Genomic DNA, 22,477 nt, shown 5'->3' on the forward strand with positions numbered 1-22,477 from the left:
TTAAAATCTGGACATTTTGCGGGGATCCCTGGGTAGCTCAGCGGTTTAGTGCCTGCCTTCAGCCCCGGTATGATCCTGGAGACCTGGGATCAAGTCCCACGTTGGCCTCCCTGCATGGAGGTGCTTCTCCCTCTGTGTGTCTCTAATGAACGAATAAAAAAAAAAAACTTTTAAAAAAATCTGGACATTTTGGATATTTTGTTATCAGACTCAGAATCTTATTTAAATTTTTTCTTCTACTTAGTTTGGTTTGACACTGCTTTGGCATGGGAATTATGGATGATACCTTGTTGTGGCTGCAGCCAGGTAGACATCAAGGGTCTGTATTCTTCCACTGACACTTGATTTGGGCAGCGGCTTTTTATTACTGCTGTGTGGGACAGGAGTTTTGGTTTATGTGGGGTTTCCACATATGGGGAAGGGACAGAGTAGGGTGGAGAAAGGATTCATTTTAGCCCAGAGGGGTTGAAAATTCTCTCTATCTACTCAGTGTTCTCTGGCATCATCCTGGCATGGGGAGAAAAGATTGGGGTCTACCGTCATAGAGTAGGGAAGGTAGAAGTCTAGGGTTTCAACTTTGGTCATTTCTGGATTGCGTGTTGCTGGGACCCTAGGTTTTTATTTTGTTTGGTTTCCCCTCTGATGTTTGAGCTAGAGCAGTTATTGTCTAACAGTTTTCTGTCTTGCTTGACTACTTCTTTCCCAGTTCTTCAGCTAGAGAGGGTAGGCTTTTGTTGGACTTTTCTTGTTTGTACCTATCATCATTTACTGGTTGTTGGCTTCTTCAGCTCCAATTCTGGGATATATGAGACATAGGGAAAACTCATGGAACTCATTTCCATGCAAAGGTCTGTCCTAAGGTTCCTGGCTGGTCTGGCCTTCCTCTTCCTTTACATTTCAGAGACTTCTTATTTGTTTTCTAGATGACATCCAAGGTCTGTTGTTGTACTTAGTGGGAGGAATAGGGAAACGTACATCTGCCCCATCTTCCCAGAGTAAGTGTTAACCCCTTTACTTTTTATGTCTCAGCAGGTGAGACATTGACTTGGCTCTATGATCCAGAACATTTAATAATGAGAGCTGTTGAATTGGCATAAGACGTTTGCCATCAGCATGATTTTAAAGGGGGTAATAGTCACTAACAAAACTGATGATACACCTTTATCCAATTCTTCTCTTTTCAGCTCTTCTAAGGGACCCTGAACTGTGAAGTCACTAATGGGCAGGCAAAGAGTGTGAGGAGCTGAGAAATGAATAACCTACCCCACCATCTGGCCTGCTGTAGTTCAGAGAGTCACATGGCACCACCCAGTTAGTTTTTTTCTGTGTTTACTTGAGGTGCCAAATGCTATATTTAAGCCAAGAACTGATTTTGAAAATATTTTTCTACTTCTGTTTTGTCAAACGTATTCCTTGGCATATTCTGTTAAGGCTTGTTCTGCTAAAGCTTAGCAGAGCCTTCTGTTTTTTCAAGCTGATTTGGCTTGCACAATTCAAACATTAGACCCTCATTTTGGAACAGAAGGTCTTCTCTAGAGATAGCACCAAGTGTGTTTTAATTTTCAGGCAGGTAATACCTATCAAGTGAGAGATGGAGCTTTTATTCATTGCTTCTCTTTCCTATATCAGACTTTTAAAGCTACTTTTTGCTCAAACCTGTTTGACTACATTTTCTCTTTCCAGAATCTTTCTAATTATGGGGAGAAAAGCAAATGTTAAGCTAGTCATCTTTTAACAAGAAAAAGGAAGGAAAGTGTTATTGCTTTACTTTTGTAATTTGATTTAGCTTGAACTTTAAAGATAACAGTGTGATTTCAGTATATATAAATAAAGCCTACATATCAAGGTGATAGATAGGGTAGATGTCAAGATAAGCTACTCTAGAAGCACTTTATGGAATATTCTGGTATCTGGATGATCCTGAAGACAGGGTTTTCTGCTGGCCTTTATTATTTTTAGTTTGGTGATGGAACATTTTTGAAGCCTTTTCACTCATTTCCTAGGAGTCTTTTGGAGAGAGGGCATGATCGTAGTAGCTCCTGTATCCTTGACCAGTGGTGGAATAATATCTCATTAAATGAAATCGATTGTTCCCATGAGCAGTAAAGGGCTTGATATGGAAATGAAAGTGACTCAAAGTATCAATTGGTGCTGGAGCTTGAGGAAACCTTTGAAGGGAGGGTGTGGTTCAGTGTTCATGTGAGTGTGGAATCCCATCAACAGAATAATTACCTGGTTCACAGCAGTCACATTTGAGTTGTGTTTAATTTGGGGGAGCCTTCTCTTTGTTCTTTCATCTTCTCTAGATCTTTCTAAGTGTGTTGGTGCTTTATCCCACTTCAGGAGTCCTCCTGTGCCACTTTGAAGACATCAGTGTTTTCATTTCAGTGTGGGAAAGCCCTGCATTTGTGCCATGAGCACGCCCTTTCTCACCTTGCTCTTTGTCATCCATCACAGCTGGGCAGAAACCTTGGTGCCCCTAGCCCCTATCCCACCCTTGCTATTTGATGTATGTTCTTCAAACTAAATATAAGTAACTCATGACTTCTCTCAAGAATAGGTGTGAAAGCGAAAAGTGTACTGAGCTGCAGTGAGAGACATCAAAGTACGGGTCACCCGGAGTCCCCTGATCCTTTGAGATGAATTTTCTACCCAGCTAATTTGAGTTTGCTTCCTCAGTCAGGGCAGGCAGAAATGCAGTTTAAATTCCCAGAGCTGTGACTTTAAGAGGGTGTGAGAGGGTTTTTTTTTTTTTTTTTTTTTTTTTTTTTTACCTCCCTTTCTCCTTGATGTTCATTCCTCCAGCCCATCCCACCCTGCTACTGGTTCAGAGTCTTACATTTCTACTTTGAAGCTCAAAGTACTTCATCTTAGGAGATCCTAGAGGATGCTCTATAAACAGAAGGTTCTGCATAGATAGTCTCACAATTGGTGAGTCCCCTGAAGATTCAGGATCAGAGAACTGGGTTGGACTTCGAACCCTGGCTACACATTGGGATCCCTGAGACGGGGTGGGGTGAGGGGTGAGGAGGGAGTGAAAAGTGAATAGCAATGCCTAGTCCCTCCCTCTAGACACTTAATTTGTCTGATGTGGAGGCTGAAGCACCAGAATTATTTCAGATGTGTCTGCAAGTGATTCTGACATTCAGCAAGGTTCGGGTCCTTTTGAGAGAATGCTCAGCTATCACTTAAATTCTGAATACTCCTGGCTGGTTGCCTGTTATTGAAGAACATTCGACAACCCAAAGAGAATGTAGCTCTCTGCTTTTGCTGTTAGGGCCTTGTGAGGGAAGGCCAGCAAACTGAATTCCTTTGGGTTCTCACTATAACTCCCAATCAGCATCACCTAATATTCATTCATTCATTCATTCATTCATTCATTCATTCATTTAGATTTTATTTGTTTATTCATGAGAGATACACAGAGAGAGGCAGAGTCATAGGTAGAGGGAGAAGCAGGCTCCCTGTGGGGAGCCCAATGAGGACTCGAGCCCAGGACCTGCAGGATCATACCCTGACCCAAAGGCAGATGCTCAATCAATGAACCACCCAGGTGTCTCCATCATTACCTAATTTCAATACAGGCCTACTACCAAGCTAGAATTCTCAGTTGTGATTTGGCATCCCTCTAGGGTATAGGGGAGTTTGAAAAGGCATGGCAATATTTACTTAAAGTCATCTTAATTTCTTTTTTTTTTTAAGACTTTATTTATTTATTCATGAGAGTCAGAGAGAGAGGGGTGGGGGAGAGAGGCAGAGACACAGGCAGAGGGAGAAGCAGACTCCCTGCATGGAAGGAGTCCCGACGTGGGACTCGATCCCAGGACTCCAGGATTATGCCCTGGGCCGAAAGCAGGTGCCAAACTGCTGGGCCACCGGGGATGCCCAAAGTCATCTTAATTTCTAAAGATAAATTTCCCTCTCCTAAGGACAGGACTAAAATCAAGCAATGAAAAGGAAGGTGTCAGAGGTTTCCAAAAGGCTGAGGTGTTGGGATGGTTCAGTTTGTCGGTCTGACACATGTCGGATCCTCTTCAATGTTTTGGTAACTGTGGAGTGTCAGGAGTTTGCTTGCCTGAGAATGGCAGTCAGTAATTGGGTTTATTGGCTCATTTGGCATCTTTGTTGCAGTGTTAAAAATATTTATCTTAGAAGTGGGGCGAGCATGTCTGTTAGTGATGTGTTTATAGGAGAAACAGAGAATTCCGCAGCTAAAATCCCTATTGTGAGTAAACCCTCAACTTTGAACTGTTTTAACTCTGTTACCGTTGCCTCCACACAGTGAGGCAGACAAGCTGTAACAGGTTTGTGTGTAGCAGGCGCCTGTTAGAATTACTGCTGAGTTGATTAGCCTGGAGGATGTTTGGTCACTGTTTCTGAGAGGCTCAGCCAGATTAATTTTGGAGGAAGACAACCAAGGAGAGAAGGTGTTTCTAGATTAGAAAGGTTGAGACTGGGACGCCTGGGTGGCTCAGCGGTTGAGCAGCTGCCTTTGGCTCAGGGAGTGATCCTGAGTCTGGGGTCGAGTCCCTGCATGGAGCCTGCTTCTCCCTCTGCCTATGTCTCTGCCTCTCTCTCTGTGTCTCTCATGAATAAATAAATAAAATCTTACAAAAAAAGAAATGGAGAGATAAAAAACGAACACCAGATTCTCTGATGTCTGGTGCTGAGCTTCAGGGTGGAAGGTAGTTGTTTGGTACTTTGTACTGTTGTCATTCATACCACCCTGGAAATCCTGTCCTTTGCTCACACACCTTCAGCCATACAATGTGCTATGTACAGAAGTAGGAGTGTGCAAGCAATCTGGGGATAACACATAGGTTTTAATTAGTTTGCAGTCTAGCAAGATGGGAAGGCTGGCTTGTTTCACTTGTTTGTTTTATACATTTAGTTGTAATCATGAACCTTAAAAAAAATTGCACTTCTCAAGAACAAACAGAATTCCATGAAAGGTATTTTTGAAATAATGTTTCTTTCAAGCCAGATGATGATGGGAGGGGTAGCTACCGTTTATCGAGCATTACATTGCATGTGCTCATGTGTTCCTCAGGACAATCCTATTTGGATTAGGTGCTCTCATTATCTTTTCTTTTCTTTTCTTTTCTTTTCTTTTCTTTTCTTTTCTTTTCTTTTCTTTTCTTTCTTTCTTTCTTTCTTTCTTTCTTTCTTTCTTTCTTTCTTTCTTCTTTCTTTCTTTCTTTCTTTCTTTCTTTCTTTCTTTCTTTCTAGAGGAAGACACATCAGAGCTTTCTCTTCCTTTCTTTTTTTAATTTTTAAAAATATTTATTTGATTGGGGGAGAGAGAGCACAAGCTGAGGGGTAGAAGAGGGAGAAGCAGGCTCTCCACTGAGCAGGGAACCTGATGTGGGGCTCAATCCCATGACCCTAGGATCATGACCTGAACCAAAGGCAGCCACTCAACCAACTGAGCCATGTAGGCACCCCTATACTCACTTTCTTGATGAGGAAACTGAGATTGAGTGATTTAGGAAATTGCCCAAGAACATAGAGGTAACTAATGTCAAAGTCAAAATGGGAGCATCTGTCTGCTTGGTTCTTTTTAAAATGTTTTTAAAGATTTTGTTTATTCATGAGAGACACACACAGAGATAGAGAGGCAGACACACAGGCAGAGGGAGACGCAGGCTCCCCGTGGGGAACCTGATGCAGGTGACTGTCCCAGGAACCTGAGCCAAAGGCAGATGCTCAACCACTGAGCCACCCAGGTGTCCCTGTCTCCCTGGTTCTGGTTTAGCTACCACTTGTGTAATTTTAACTAGTATTATCCTTCATTTCTTAATTTAATTGAGTTAGTTACTGTGTCTCAAAAGGTTTGCTAAGTCTATGATAGCTCCTCCTCTATGCAGAGATGGGTTCAGCTCTCCTAGAATCTCATGGTGGTGAGGTAACCGTTAATAAAGAAAAAGGAAAATAAATCGTTTCAAAGAATGATATGGCTATGGATGCAATAAGGCAAAGCAATGGGAGACATGCTGACGGAGGGCCTCTGTAGTGATACTTGTCAGAGAGGGAGGGCCTCTGCTGAGTCATGTGAAGATGAGCTCAAACCTCTGATTTTAGTTCTGAGCTCTGCTGCCACTTGGTGAGCAGCCCTACCCTAGAAGACATGTATGCTTATGTACGCATGACCGTATCACACATATAATCTTAGCAGTTTGGAACCATCCCCAACATGGTCCTTTTTGCATTTTTCTTTTCTAATATGCTCTTGGATCTAAATGGAAAAAAAATTCTATAGTTAAACATGAACTGTCTCTGATTGATATTCATTTACTTGTCTCTCTGGGATGGGACTGTCCTGCCTGGGTTGGTATAGTGACTGGGGAAAATTTCAGATTTTATCTGCGAACTGCCAAGAACGGGGATGCTGATGTCCAGAGGGTAAACCCCAGCAACAACAAATTGTCTTGCCCACAGTGCTAGTGGTACTACTGTTCAGAAACATTTGATGAATTCTAAATAGGCTTATGCTTGTGTACTATAGTGAAGTCTCATGAGTTGAGTGGATGAGATTTAGTTGGCTAAGTCTTTTGTTCTTGGATTTCATTAGGTCTTTCCCATTATGTGAAAATGGGCAAGACTTGGACCTGACGGAGTTTACGTTCTATACTCCCCCCCCACCAGCACCACCATTCTCTGGGTACGTGAAATCCCAAGGCAGGAAATGGTTTGTTGAGTTTGTTTTTCTTTCTTTGTATATAAAACTTCAAAAGCTTGAAAACTTTGGCTTGTCAGTCTGTTTTCTAGTCAAGAAAAAGATAGCCATTAAGAGCAATGTTAATGTGCAACTAGAGAGCCTGTCAGAGGCTGGCAGATGTGATGGGGCTTGCCTTACATAAATCACCTTCCATTGTTGAGGTGGGCATATGGCCAGTGAGTGTCCTAATTATTGAATGGCTTTTATAGCCCTATTATTTATAATCACTGTTGAATAACAGCCGAAAGACTGCAGTGAGATGGAATGAAAATAGTTGAGTGTGAAAGTGCTCATTGCTTACAGAATTATGGAGATTAAAAATCTCTGGTGACCAGCCCATGAAGTAAGAATGAACGCTTCCAAATATTTTTTTAACCAGGTCTACTACTACTGCATTCTGAAAATGGGAGCTGTGGTCAACCTAGAAAGGGAAATCTCTTAAGAATTCTTACCTGGGGATCCCTGGGTGGCGCAGCGGTTTGGCGCCTGCCTTTGGCCCAGGGCACGATCCTGGAGACCCGGGATCGAATCCCACGTCGGGCTCCCGGTGCATGGAGCCTGCTTCTCCCTCTGCCTGTGTCTCTGCCTCTCTCTCTCTCTGTGTGTGACTATCATAAATAAATAAAAAATTTAAAAAAAAAGAGTAATAAGAATTCTTACCTGAATAGATTTGCAACATATAAAATAGCCAAGAGCCATGTACACAGTCATATTCCATATAGTGGTACGCTCTATATATTTTTTAGAAATAAACTCCATTTTGGAATATTTGAGATCCATAAAATGTTTGCAAAGACAGTACGGAGAGTTCCTGAACCTCGTGAAATTTTCCCTAATGCTAACATCTCATATAACCACGATCCATTTGTTCCATTGGAACATTACCTCCAATCTTAATTCAGATTCTCCCCGTTTTTCTTTTTCCCCACTAGCGTCCTTTATAGCTCTGAGTCCCATGTAGGATACTATGTTACATTTAGCCTCCATGTCTCAGACTCCTCTAGTCTGTACCAGGTCTTAATTTTCCCTTGTTTTTTCCATGACATTTACAGTTGTGAAGAATATCAGTATATAGACTTTTTTTTTTTTTTTTTAAGATCTTATTGATTGATTTGAGAGAGAGAAAGAGAGAGAGAAAGCATGCAGTGGGAGGCACAGAGGGAGAAGAGCAAGCAGACTCCCTGCTGAGCACAGAGCCAATGCAGGGCTTCATCTCAGGACCCCAAGATCATGACCTGAGCCAAAATCAAGAATCAGAGGCTTAAGTGACGCAGTCACTCAGGTGCTTCTCAGTATACAGTTCTAATAAAACAAAGTTTCACTCTTTGGATGAGTGAATGAGTACCTCATTTGGAGTCACAAAGGTGGAGACAGGAAAGCTTAGAACTTTGGCATTAGAACATCTGGTTCTAGCCGTGCACCAGGAGTCTTTCCCATGTGTTTTAAAGTGGGGATGATGCCACCTCCCCCCCGCCTCCACCACCACCCCAGGTTGTATAAGGATTGAGTGAGGTAATGATCAGAAAGATAATTTATGAAAAAGCATGAAATTTACAATCATCAAAAGGAAATCTATGTTTATAATCTATGCATTTTTCCTATTCTGTATTTTTTTAAAGATTTTATTTATTTATTCATGAGAGACACAGAGAGAGAGAGAGGCAGAGACACAGACACAGGGAGAAGCAGGCTCCATGCAGGGAGCCTGATATGGGACTCGATCCCAGGACTCCAGGATTATGCCCTGGGCTGAAGGCAGGCGCTAAACCACTGAGCCACCCAGGGATCCCCAAGTGACAGATTTTATTCCAGGAGTCATTTGATAACTTTCTCTGAAGGCTAGCCAGGTCTTTAAATATGTGAAATTATTCTACTTTATAGAGGATGTGGGATGGGTAGCTTTCACCTGTTGAGCATTTTTGTGACAGCCCCATCTGCACAGACCCATGGCTTCCCTTCCTACTCCATTTCTGAGGGAACGGTTCACATACCCAGAGTTACCTTGACAGGCACAGGTACATAAATCCACACACCTCTGCCAGTCTTAGGAAAGTGTAACATGTTTTATGAGAGAGACATAATCCTCTAGAATAGGGAGTGACAAACTACAGCTTAGGGCCAAATCTAGCCTGCTGCTTGTTTTTGTGATGAAGTTTTATAAGAACACAGCTATGCAGTCATTACTTGGTGTCTTTTCCTGCTAAAAAAAGCAGAGGAATTGGTGCATAGGCCTTACAATCTGCAAAGCCTAAGGAATTTACTGTATGACCTCATGGAAAAGTTTTGCCTACGTATATTCTAGAATCCTACTGATGCCTGGCAGCCTGACATGTTTTCCTTTCCATTCTCACCTGTCTCGGACCATATACTTGTGATTCTCTCTTTTGTCCCTAGCTTTTTTTTTTTTTTTTTTTTTAAAGATTTATTTATTTATTCATGAGAGACACACACAGGGAGAAGCAGAGACACAGGCAGAGGGAGCAGCAGGCTCCTCACAGGGAGCCCGATGTGGGACTTGATCCCAGAACCCAGGGATCATGCCCCGAGCCAAAGGCAGTTGCTCAACTGCTGAGCCACCCAGGCATTACAAGGAAAACCTGTCTCCAGCTTTGAAAAATATTTAAAGAGGGGTGCTGTGCAAAGAACACTCATAGGGATGCGTGGCTTATGGGAAACGGTCTCACCTTTTTCAGACCCATGAAATGATGGGATGTTGCTGGTGGTCTCTGTCCTCCTGATCCAGCAGAAATTGGAGTGGCATGCTCAGCTGTAACCCTGTTTTGTATGAGATTTCTTAAGATAGGTCAGAGCCCCTGGAACTCTGGCCCCAGCCTATTGGTGCGTGAATGATAGCAGACCATATTAGGATATAGTTTGTGACCCAGATTATCCATTCCTGTCTGAGACTAAATTGGGCGAAGGCTCAAAGTCTCACAGGGTAGGGGGCAGAGTTATGCTAATTACTATGGATGTTCCAAGCCTTGGGATGCTGAAGGGATCTCAGTTTGCATTTGCATAAAAGCATTTAAAATACCTTACTAATCAACAGTGTCCTAAGAGCCAAGAGGACAGGTTCTAGTTCCTGGAAAGAAACTTTGCTTGGACTCCCTGGCTGAATGTTCTTTGGAAGTCAGTGCTGCTCAGATGTCACTTTCTTGGTTTCTACATAATGTTGAATGTCGAGAGGATGTTGGAACAACTGTGTGATTGTTTAGATGGGAAGTCAGTCTTTGGACTGACTTATTTACTTATTTAAAGATTTTATTTATTTATTGATGAGAGACACAGAGAGAGGAAGAGACCATAAGCAGAGGGAGGAGCAGGCTCCCCAAGAGGAGCCCAATGCAAGACTCAATCCCAGGACTCTGGGATCATGCCCTGAACCGAAGGTGGATGCTCAACCGCTGAGCCACCCAGGTGCCCCAATCTTGGTTTTTATATTGAGATGCACATAGGGGCAATTTGTGCCCAATTATCTGAGTGGTGGGGCTGTCTGTGAACCTCAGTTTATTCTTCTGTAAAATGGGATTGGAAATAGAACCAACCTCACCGGGTTGGGATGAGGATTGTAAAGTTATGGTTTAGCACTGTATTTGGCCTGTCGAAAGTGCTCACTTAATGTTCACTGGCATCACTTGAGTCCAGCAGGTCACCTGAGCAGATACAGTTAGATCCCAATGAAGTATCTTTTTAAGAATTTAGTGTCTTCTTGGCACACCAGTCCAAAGAGCACGTGTGACTCCTGATCTGGAGTCAGAAGTTCAATCCTCACATTGAGTGTAGAGATTACTTAAAAATAAAGTCTTAAGGGACGTCTGGCTGGGTCAGTGGTTGAGCATCTGCATTTCGCCCAGGTTGTGATCCCGGGGTCCTGGGATTGAGTCCTGCATCGGGCTCCCTGCATGGAGCCTGCTTCTCCCTCTGCCTGTGTCCCTGCCTCTCTCTCTTTCTCGGTCTCTTATGAATAAATTTTTTAAAATCTTAAAAAAAATAAAGTCTTTAAAAAAAAGAATAAAGTGTCTTCTTGAAGAACGCACAAATGTCTTCAGATTCCACTCAAGGTTCTGAACGTGGAAACATCTGACTTCAGCCTTGCTGTTGATTAGCTCATGTCAGCTATATTACTTTGCCAACAGAGCAACATTGTCTTTTGCCTTTCCATATGTAAATCTTTTATTTTTTTTTCTGAACAGATGTTATTCTACTACACCAGTTTAACTGAAATAAATATAAGAAGCACAAAAGGCTGGAAATAATGAAAAAAATAGAGATGATGGAATTTAAACTGTACTTTTCTTTTCATGCTTAATTCAAGCGTTTTCTCACTGTGGGATGAAATTTGTTATAAAAAGATTCACCAGGAGAAAAAGAGAGAATACAGGCAGGAAATAATAATAAAGTGGATGTCCTGAAGTGCCAGCAAAATGTTTTGTGCTCATCCATGTGGGGAGTTAAATGTAAATAGTAGTTTATAGAGCTTTATCCACATTCACAAATCTTTTTTCCTTTCCTTTCCTTTCCTTTCCTTTCCTTTCCTTTCCTTTCCTTTCCTTTCCTTTCCTTTCCTTTCCTTTCCTTTCCTTTCTTTCTTTCCTTTCGTTTTTATTTTCCTTCCTTTTCCTTCCCTTCCCCTTCCCTTTCTCTTCTCTTTTCTTTCTTCTTCTTTTCCTCCTCCTCCTCCTCCTTCATCATCTTCTTCATCTTCTTCTTCTTAAGTTTTACAGAAACAGGACTGAAATAACAACTGTCTTTGTGCCACTAGGGGAATGGACTCAATCTCTGCACATTTGATGACATCCCACCTTCCTGGAGTCATTTGTGTTGTGCTTGTTATTGTGAAGTGTTATTATTAGCCTGGGAGGACTAACAGCACTTGTGGTTTGCCGAGAGATGGAGACCATTGGTGACAAATAGGGAAATAGGCCCATTTTCAGAGCCTGGTTCCCAACACTTTGTTAGGGGAGCTTTGCTTTGGTTTAGTGACCATTGGTCACAAATTTCAGCACGTCTTAGAATCATCTAGAAGGTTTATTAAAACATGGATTGCTGAACTGGACCCTAAGAATTTCTAATTCAGTAAGTTTTGGGTGGAGCCCAGAAATGCAGGTTTCTGGGTTATCCTGCAACGGCTACCCTTGGAGACAATCAATGCCCTCTACCCTAAGAATTATATAAGAAGAGTAGCTCACCTGGACCAGCATCTAGGTGAGGAGTTAGCAGACTGGTCGAAGGGCCAAATCTGCCAAATCTGCTGCCCTTTTTGGTAAATAAAGTTTTATTGGAAAAAACCTTCTTTACATATAATCTATGGCTGCTTTCATACTATAAAAGCAAACTTTATAGTTGGACAGAGTCCACAGGTGCTTCCAAAGGTGGAAAACACGTGCTTTCTGAGCCTTGCCACTTTATAGAAAAATTTTGCTGATCCTTCATTGTAACCAATGCTTGCATGTCATTTGGAAGAAGCAGGTTTGGAAGTAATTCTGAAAGAACTGGCACACTGAGTGTTCTCAATCTGTGTTGTGTGTAGAAGCAAAGGGTTTTGTTTGTTTCTTCATTTTACTTAAATACATATGATAATGGAATTCATCCATTATTTTGCCACAGGCCATTCTCCACATAAATTTTCTCATTGCAACCAGCAGTTTCTCAAAATGAAAAGAAACATATTTTTACCATCCATGTTGCTTGTATAATATGATGTTGGCATGTTTGAATTATTGGTGGAAATTTTTTAAAAATGCATACTTAAGGATGTGTGGCTCGCTCAGTTGCTAGAGCATGTGGCTCTTTCATTCTTATTTTTTTTTTTTGGCTTTTTTAATGCTTCTTTTACATTTTTTAAAATTTATTTATATTTATTTTTTTTAAGATTTTATTTATTTATTCATGAGAGATGCAGAGAGAGGCAAAGACATAGGCAGAGGGAGAAGAAACAGCCTTCATGCAGGAGCCTGATGTGGGACTTGATCCCAGGACCCCGGGATCACTTCCTGAGCCGAAGACAGACATTCAACCACTGAGTCACCCAGGCATCCTACATTTTTAAAAAATTTAAATTCAATTTTCCTACATATAGTATAACACCCAGTGCTCATCCCATCAAGTGCAGCTCTTGATCTCAGGGTTGTAAATTTGAGCCCCATGTAGGGTGTGGAGATTATTTTAAAAACAAAACAAAAATGCATACTTAGAAGGGGAAAAATGATCCTCATTTTGACACTGGAATTGTCAGATTAGTGATATGTTACTTGTTCTAGACTTTAGTAGAAGTTTTTCTGGGAAGCAGTTTGTTAATATGTTACTAAGAATCTATAAAATAATATTCATTCTCATTATTCTAGTAATTCCACTTCCAGTAGATTGCAGCAAACATACATATTCAAGGTTTTTCCATTACAGCATTGTTTAAAATATTTTTTTTAAAGGAAAGACATCAAAATGTCTGATAACATAAAACTGATAATATGATGATGATTCCACATTACTATTTTGGGGCCATTTAAAATCAAACTGGATAAGGGGAAACTGATATAGTATTTTGGGGGAGAATTTGTATCATTTGTATGCTTTTTGTCCTAGTATTTCCATTGCAAGGATTGTGAGAAAATAAATACAGATAGATTTATCCAAGGAAGATAATCACAGTAGAAACAATTCATTTGCTTACTAATTGGTAATAGTTAATAGATTGTGATGGAATGAGATGATGAAATACTATGAATTATTAAAACTTTTTTTGAGCACTGCTAGTAGGTTGGAAATGTTTATGAATTATTTGTTAGAACATTTAGATATAAATCCACATATAGGGCATGATCCTCTGCATCTCATTATTTTTTTTAAAGATTTTATTTATCTTTTTGGGAGAGAGAAAGCACGGCCACAAACAATGGGGAAAGGGAGAAGCAGACCCCCTGCTGAGCAGAGTGCCCGACTTGGGTCTCCATCCCAGGATCCCGGGATTATGACCTGAGCCAAAGGCAGATGCTTAACTGCCTGAGCCACCCAGGTGCCCCCGCATCTATTTAGTAGGTATCTGATGGAACTTTGTATTCTATTCCCACATGGTCATCAACAGTTAAGCTCAGACACTGGAGTCACTTTTGAATCCTCTCTTGCATTTGTTATCTTCCCTCATCACTTGAACAAACCTTCAGTTCCAGCCTGAAATGACATCTCCTCTCTGTGCCCTCCTGCCCTCCGTCTTCTCATCCATTTCCTTTGTCTAGGCCACTTCCAGTCTTGTGTCATCAGCAACATTGGCTGCACCCTGTCACCTCCCTCTCTGCCTGACCTACTACTACCCAGCTGCAAGAGGGATCTCAGAATTCAGACCAGGCCTTCCTTAGCTCCCTGAATGACATCACTTCAGTGCATTCCTACTGAGTTTGGAATAAAATGCAAACTCCTTATCATGGCCTGTGAGGCACGGAATGATCTGCCCCAGCTTCTCTTTTTAACCTCAGTGTGTGCCATCCCTGTCCAAGTTCCATACTCTTTCTCTAACATGCCAGCCTCTTTTCTATTTCTGGACATTTGCACATGCGGTGTCTTCTGCCTAGAGCACTGGTTACCCCACAATTGGCAGAGCTAACTTGCTTCCTATCTTCCTTTTACTTCTCATCTTAACAATGTCCTCTGCCTAGAGGCCACCCTGTGCAGTTTTCCTAAAACACGTGTGTCAGTCCCTTCTCTGTGTTGTCAGGCCCACAGATTTTTCTGGCTGTAGGCACTTACTAAATATTTATTGAATGAGTGAATGAATCTCCTCAAATGTGTGAGTGTATTATAAGTTTATCTGTGTGTATGTTTATGTGTACGTACACAGGGCATTCAGTACTAGCATGAATGGTGATAGAAACGAAGTTCAGTTGATTTTTAACTTTCTTTGTCATACTTTTGTGTATTTTCATAATTAATCTATTTTACCTTTTTATTGTGGTAAAATATATATAACAAAATTTATCATTTTCAGCATGTGAAGTAGGCAGTTCAGTGGCATTAAGTACATTCACACTGTTGTGCAACCCTCACTACCATCCACCTACAGAACTTTTTCATCTTCAGCTGAAACTCTGGACCCATTAAATATTAACTCCCCCGTAATTCATATTTTTTGTACAGTAAGAAAAGTGTTAGGAAAAATGTATTAGAAACGCATAGCAAAATCTTTTTCAGACAAAACTCATTAAGTGTATTTCAGATTGTAAGTTTAAGTGACAATAAAACTAGCTGATATGTATTTCAATTTATAATTTTGGTGTTTTTTTTTTTATAAAAAGCCCTATCCTTTATAAATGTAAAACTGCTAAACTGACACAGATTTTTTTTCCTGTAATAACTCACTGCAATACAAACCATTTGTGTTGCTTTAATAAATACATCTTCCCTACAACTATAATCATTCCTTGAAGAAATTGTGTGCTAACCATTATCACCTGAAAGTGCGATTAATTTAATATCCTTACACAAGTTTTCCTGGGCAATGAAAATTTGAAATGTATTAAAGTCGAAATTCTAGTTGTAATGAAATGCTGTTCTTTGACCTTCTCGAGGTAGATGTTCTGGAGCTTATACGACACAGAGAGAGTTATGTTTTGCCTCCTTGGTTGGATAGAAATGCATGAATCAAGAGAACTCAAAAGTAATAGCTCTGGACACCTAATTTCTTGACTGTGAAGATTATTTCTATTGACTAGTATTTTCCCTTGGGATCTGTACTCTAGGAGATAGAGATGAGACCAAGCAGAGTCCCCTCATAATCCATCACTTTGAAAATGATGCTTCTAGTTGATTTGGCAGAAAGCTATCTAGCATGTGAGTAGAAAGTTTGGAAAAACTACACAGTTATGTTTAAGGGATCACTTGATGTTTAAGCAGTAATAAGCAAAATTTGCAATTTAAGTAACTGATAAAGGAATCATATCCAGAATGTATAACGAACATCTTACCAAAAGTAACAGGATGGCCCATTAGAAAAATGCACAATGAATATATGAATATGAATAGGCAGGTTACAGAAGAAGAAATGTAAAAGAAAAAATATAGTATATGAGACATACATGAAATAAATATATGTGTGTGTGTGTGTATGATAGAATGCTCAGTTGTCACTAACACTGTTGTCTCCCCTTATCTGTGGGGGATATATTCCAAGACCCCTAGTGATGCCTACAACTGTGAGTAGTATTTTTTTTTTTTTTTGTGAGTAGTATTGACCCATGTATATATACTATGTTTTTTCCTGTATATACACACATTTGAAAAGAAAAAAATTACAGTGACATTTATTATAGCATTACTGTATTGACAACAACATTGAAAATAGCCTAATTCCCTACAAGGGATAAATTTTTATTTTAAGATTTTATTTTATTAATTCATGAGAGACACAGAGAGGCAGAGACACAGGCAGAGGGAGAAGCAGGCTCCATGCAGGGAGCCCGACTTGGGACTCGATCCCGGGTCTCCAGGATCACACCCGGGTGAAAGCAACGCTAAACCGCTGAGCCACTGGGGCTGCCCGATAAATTTTTTTTTAAGTGGAATATTATACAACATTTAAAATAATTAGCAAAAATTACATCAGTTGATATGGTTAAGTTTCTATAAACTAATGTGAATGGGAAAAGCAGCAATTATTGTTGTAAATTTAAGAGACAGAATTTCAGATACATTGATATGAAAATAGAAAATAATGGCAAATCCAGGACAGAGAGTAAGCTTCATTACTGTCAATGAAATTATAAAATTGTCCTAAAATAAGCTCTGAATCCTTTCCTTAGAAAAAGTTCCATATATTTGTGACCTATGTTTTCTTTTCCATTTGCAAAAACGAATCTTGTATTTCAAAGAAAGTGAAGATGCTATGACAAACTCTTTCTCTAGCAATTTATTATTTCATTGGCTCACTGCCTTGACAATTAGGAGAAGATTTATAGACATAACCCTGGAATAATTGGCAATTAATTTGAGATTAGATGCCAAAAAGTACAGTATTCTTAATGTAATGGGAAGGTTGAGGCTTTTCGCTTACAAATGTCACAGAACACAGAGTAAATGTTAACCGGCAGCATAGTTAACCCTGCCCTTTTGCACATCTGCAGTAGAGAGGAGTTTCAGTTTGATGATCATAAACTTTAGCTAGCTTAGCTAGTTTTAACGTAAAGCTCAAGTGTAAACCAAGAGTGCCTGTGTCTTGAGAATGCCTTCTAATCTATAAGCTCCTGGTTTATCTTGATAGGTACCTGCTTGTAATCCATAAGAATGTGTAAACCTGTATTCTATATAGGGTAAAGAGATACTGTATCCAGAATCTTCTTTGAGATGTTGCTTTTGACTCAAGCAGTATATTTGGATCCCATAACATCTTTTTACTCATGGCTCAGTGTCTTTCTAATGTATACAACTTGGGCCTCCTAAGGGGAGTATAAACTCTAGGTCCTAAACAAGGAAGATTTTGCTGGTAAACATTGTTATTCTTTTGGTCAAATTCCAGGGTACCTTATACCTAGAGATAGAGGTGATAGGTGTGACTATTAAATATCAATGATTTACCAGTTAGGTTCATTTCAACTCCAGCACAGTGCCAAAAATAAGTATGCACTAAATGCTAACCAATTTACATATGTCTAGACAATTTTAGCAGAAGCAGAGTTTTATTCCCTTCCAGAAACTCTAGAAATATCTTTTAATCCAAATTTCCCTATGCCCGCATTTTGTGTACAGCTTTTTCTAAGTAATAGAATGGATTTTACGCTTATATGCATTTTCAAAAAGAGTAGAGCCCATCTTTGAACTAACTTCAGGTCTATCCCTCCTCACCTCAACAGTTGTCCACTCTACATTGTCATGACAATTTCCATCTTTCATTGAGTGATTGAGTGCTTTTTCTTTGCAGGCACCACTGGAACCTCATTTAATCCTCGTGACAATTTTGTAGCAAAGCTACTGCTTTGGGTAACCCTGGTGGCTCAGTGGTTTAGCACTGCCTTTAGCCCAGGGCATGATCCTGGAGACCCAGGATCCAGTACAGTGGCGGACTCCCTGCGTGGAGCCTGCTTCTCCCTCTGCCTGTCTGTCTGTCTGTCTGTCTGTCTCTCTCTCTCTGTCTCTCATGAATAAATAAATAAAAATCTTAAAAAAAAAAGCTACTGTTTTATCAGTGCTCTACTTTTGCAGATGAGATTCAGATATGAATCAATGTGCCTGGATTCACTAGCTAATAAATAGTGGAGCCAGACTTTAAACCCAAGCTTTAGTCTTAACTGCTACCAAGATTTACTCTATTTTTCTTTTAGTTCATCTCTCCAGTGGGAAATTGATAATTAAGCATTTAAAACAGTGCCTATGGGATGCCTGGGTGGCTCAGTGGTTGAGCCTCTGCCTTTGGCTCAGATCCTGATCCAAGGTCCTGGGATCCTGGAATCGAGTCCCACATCAGGCTCGCCATGGGGAACCTGCTTCTCCCTCTGTCTATGTCTCTGCTTCTCTCTCTGTGTCTCTCCTGAGTAAATAAATAAATAGTCTTTAAAAAAATAATAAAAACAATGCCTAAGACATAGTCATTCTGTAATTATGTATTTTTAGACATTTGAAGTCCGTTTTATAATAGTGTCATATACATACTATAAATCTCTCTCTCACACACACACACACACACACACACACACACACACACAGAGTTCCCTAAGTTTTGATAAATGTATAAACCCATATTATCACTGTCCCAATTCAGATTTTCTGTATTGGCATCTACTTCAGAAACTTCCCTTGTGGGCAGCCCTGGTGGCACAGCGGTTTAGTGCCACCTGCAGCCTGGGGTGTGATCCTGGGGACCCGGGATCGAGTCCCACGTCGGGCTCCCTGAGTGGAGCCTGCTTCTCCCTCTGCCTGTGTCTCTACCTCTTTCTCTCTTGTGTGTCTCTCATGAATAAATAAATAAAATCTTTAAAAAAGGAAACTTCCCTTGTGTTCCATCTTTAAAAAATCTTTTTATCTCTAGGCTCTCAGGAAGGTATAAAAAATAGTGTAGAAATCCCCTGTACCCTTCACTCAGTTTCCTCTCATTGATAACCTGTTACATAAGTATAGTGCCGTTGCAAAGGCAGAAAATTGACATTGGTGGATTCCCAAATCTTACTCCCCTGTGTACCTTTGCAGTCTGTCTCTGCCTGCCTTCAGCCTCAGGTAACCACTAACATTTTTGTCACTATAGTTTAGATTGTTCTAAACTTTTTATGTAAATGGAATCATACAGAATGTTGCCTTTTGTGTCTAGCTTCTTTTGCTCAGTATTCTGTGTTTTAGATGCATGAATATTACTGTATGTGTTAGTAATTTGTTTCCATTAATTGTTGTGTAACATCCTATTTGAATATAGTAGTTTGCTTACCTGTTTATCTGTTGATGGACATTTGCATTTTTTCTAAGTTTAGACTATTATATAGTGAAGGAAGTTGCTGTGAAGATTCATCCACAAGCTTTGTGTGTGTGTATGTGTGTGCACTTATTTTAATTTTTTTTTTTTTTTTTTTGCATAAATAAGAGTTGAAATGCTGGGTCATTTTGTTAGTGAAGGTTTAGCATTGTAAGAGTCTGCTAAATTCTTTTCCCAAGAGAATGAACCATTTAAAACATTTTTAAAAAGATTTTATTTATTTGAGAGGGAGGGAGAGAGAGAGAGAGAGAGAGGGAAAGAACGTGCACGTGCACAAGCAGGGGGAGGGTCAGAGGGAGAAGCAGGCTCCCCACTGAGTAGGGAGCCCAACGTGGGACTCAATCCCAGGACACTGAAATCATGACCTGAGCCAAAGGCAGACACTTAACTGACTGAGCCACTCAGGCACCCTGAGAATGAACTGTTGTATACACCCACTGACAGTGTGTAAGAATTCCTTTTTTTTCTACATCTTGCTAACAGTTGATACTGTCAGTCTTTTAAATTTTTGTCATTCTAGTAGTTATATAGTAGGATTGCACTGTGGCTTTTATTTGCCTTTCTCTGATAATTAATGATATTGACTATCTTTTCATGTGGTTAACGGTCACTCAAATATATTATTTTGTAAGTTTCAGATCTTGTGCCCATTGGGGGGAAGGGTGGTCAGTGAATAGATGGATGTTTGTCTTTTTTATTCGACAAATATTTGATGAGTAATTGAATATTTATTAAGTGACCTAAAGTTGGCTCAAATATATTTGTTTTCCTTTTGGGTTTTGTTAGTCTCTTCTAAAATGATCATCTGTAATAGGGAATCTTGTTTTGAACATGATATTTAAATAAAGATTGGTAGTTTCCTGCCCTGCATGGGACATAATCATCATCTTAACCATCACTGTCATCCTCATGATTGACTCTTTTTGACCATGGGGAAGTTATCATCTGAAGACATGAATTTTTGTGGCTCACATAGATACTGCATTGCTACATTGTTTCTCTAAGGCTAGAAATGCGCTTACCTAATTTTTATCTGGTCTAAAAATGGAAGGACGAGTTTAGCCTGGTTATTTTTAGCTGTCACTGAACCATCTTTCTCCATTAAGAATAAATGTGAGCTAAGTTGATCTACAAGCCTTCTGTTGATCCTGTAGACTATAATTTGTGTTTGTAATTGAAAAAGAACATTTGGTTACCTTCTCCTTTCTGTGACATTATTTCTGTAACAGTAATATTTTTAGCTGTTGTTTTGTTAATGTAGAGAATTACAAAGAAATACACAGACTCACTCAGGTAACTGTTGCTTGTACAACAACAAGGAAAAAGCCTAGTGTTTGGAAACCAACACAGCATAGTAAAATCTCTGTATCTCTGTCTATAGAATGAAGAGGGCCATCTTCACCCTTACTTCCCAAGCTATGTCCTTCTACTCAGAAGGAAACTGATGTTAAAACTCTGTGATGATTCCTTACATCAATGCAGTGTCTCTCCTTTTCTTTATTCCTTTTTACACAAAAGGAATCAGACAGTCTGCACTACTCTGCATATTTTCCTTTGACACCAACACATGCAGGTCTAGCTTTCTTGGAGTAGTTACGATATGAATGAACTGTGCTTTACTTAGTTGATCCCTCATGGTTTTTTCCAGGTTTTTTGTTTGTTTATTTGCTGTTATAAAAATGCTGCAATTAGCAATACTGGAGATGTTGCAGATTTTTGCAAGTATATTCATAGGGTACCCTTCTACAATTGGATCCCTGGTCAAAGAACATTGTATACATTGTTTTCTTTAAGATTTCAGCCATTTACTCTCTTTATTTTATTTTTATTTTATTTTATTTTATTTATTTTATTTTATTTTATTTATTTATTTTATTTTATTTTATTTTAAAAAAGAGTTTATTTCTTTATACATGAGAGACATAGGCAGAGGGAGAAGCAGGCTCCCTACTGGGAGCCTGGTGTTGGGAACCCAATCTCAGGACCCCGGGATCATGACCTGAGTTCAGTCAAAGGAAGACGCTCAACCACTGAAACACCCGAGTGCCCCTACTCTCTCTTTATTAAGTGTTTGCAAGTGTCTGCAGCATGCATTTTAAATGTAATAGCCAAGATTAAATTCTTTGTTATTTGAGCTTTCTAGTGTTCAGGAAAACCTGGAGTTCTCCTATTGACTGAGGTGGACTGGCTAGAATGGCTTCAGGTGGCATTCCTACACACAGCTCTCCAGCTGCTCAGTCTCTCAGAAGCCCAAATGTTGATGTGTTCTTTCTATTTTATATATTGCTTACAGGAGGAAAGCTGAACAAGGATCTGCGACATTTTCTCAATCAGCGATTCCAGAAAGGGTCTCCTGATCATGAGCTCCAGCAGACCATAAGGGATAACCTTTACCGCCATGCTGTGCCTTGTAAGTAGCCAGTTCAGGGCATCTAACTGGTGGGTGGATGTGTGCAAAGTTGGGGGAGCCAGAAGAGCTCACAAGCTGGTTCTGGAACACTGTTCGGCTTGATCACATTAGTGACTCCCTAAGTCCAGGGAATCATAAATGACCATGGGACATATAACATAGCACAAGGTAAATTACTTGACTTTTGGGTTCTGGCTCTGCCACTTGCTTATAATGCCAGGTAAATTAGTTGTCCTTTGTAAGGGCCGGTTTTCACATCAGTGGAAAGGATGTCTGAATGTTACTAATTCAATAGGACTGCTAGGAGGAGCCCATGGGATGAAGCACGTAAGTGCATTTTGCAAAGCATGGGCATGGTGTAAGCCTGCGTAAATGTTAACTATCACTGTTATTAATGGGGTGGACCAGGCCAGAAGCTTTCAGATTGACTTCTGCAGAGATCAGGGAGTTAGTTCTTTGTGGCCTCTCGGCAGAGTGGATGCCTCAGTGGACCCTCTCTTCTTCCCCAACATGACCCAATTCATAGATCTGGATTTCATGCACAATTTCATTTGAGGAAATGGTTTCCACCAATTAAAAAGTCAAATCTCACAAACCCATTAGATCAGACCAAATCTGAGAAAGTGAGACATAGAACAGGGACTGTGAAAGCAAGGTTTTTATATTGAGGGAAGGAAGGATGAAAGGAGGAAGAGAAGGAGGAAGTCAGTCTATGGGGCCGGTAAAATTGCAGGGAAAGATTACCGTGCTTTATCAAGCTACATCCCTACACAGCTAAATATAAGGAAACCTGGGGGTGGGGGACTTACAATTATTTCATTTTATTTAAAATTAAGAAGAAAGGATGGTTTTGGTTTTAGTACTTGGCATTTTACTTTTATTACCGCTTCCTTCAAAACTTGAAATT

General features: G+C 40.1%; 1 protein-coding gene across 1 annotated transcript in view; it reads left to right on the forward strand.

Moving 5' to 3' along the window:
- MAGI1 (membrane associated guanylate kinase, WW and PDZ domain containing 1) overlaps window positions 1–22,477 on the forward strand; it is a 637,460-nt gene that overhangs the window by 365,872 nt on the left and 249,111 nt on the right. The window contains 1 exon segment of the mRNA XM_038565915.1: window positions 21,454–21,570. Within this exon segment, the coding sequence (XP_038421843.1) occupies window positions 21,454–21,570 (117 nt within the window).

Source organism: Canis lupus, chromosome 20 (genome assembly GCF_011100685.1).
Source record: "Canis lupus familiaris isolate Mischka breed German Shepherd chromosome 20, alternate assembly UU_Cfam_GSD_1.0, whole genome shotgun sequence".
Lineage (NCBI taxonomy): Eukaryota > Metazoa > Chordata > Mammalia > Carnivora > Canidae > Canis > Canis lupus.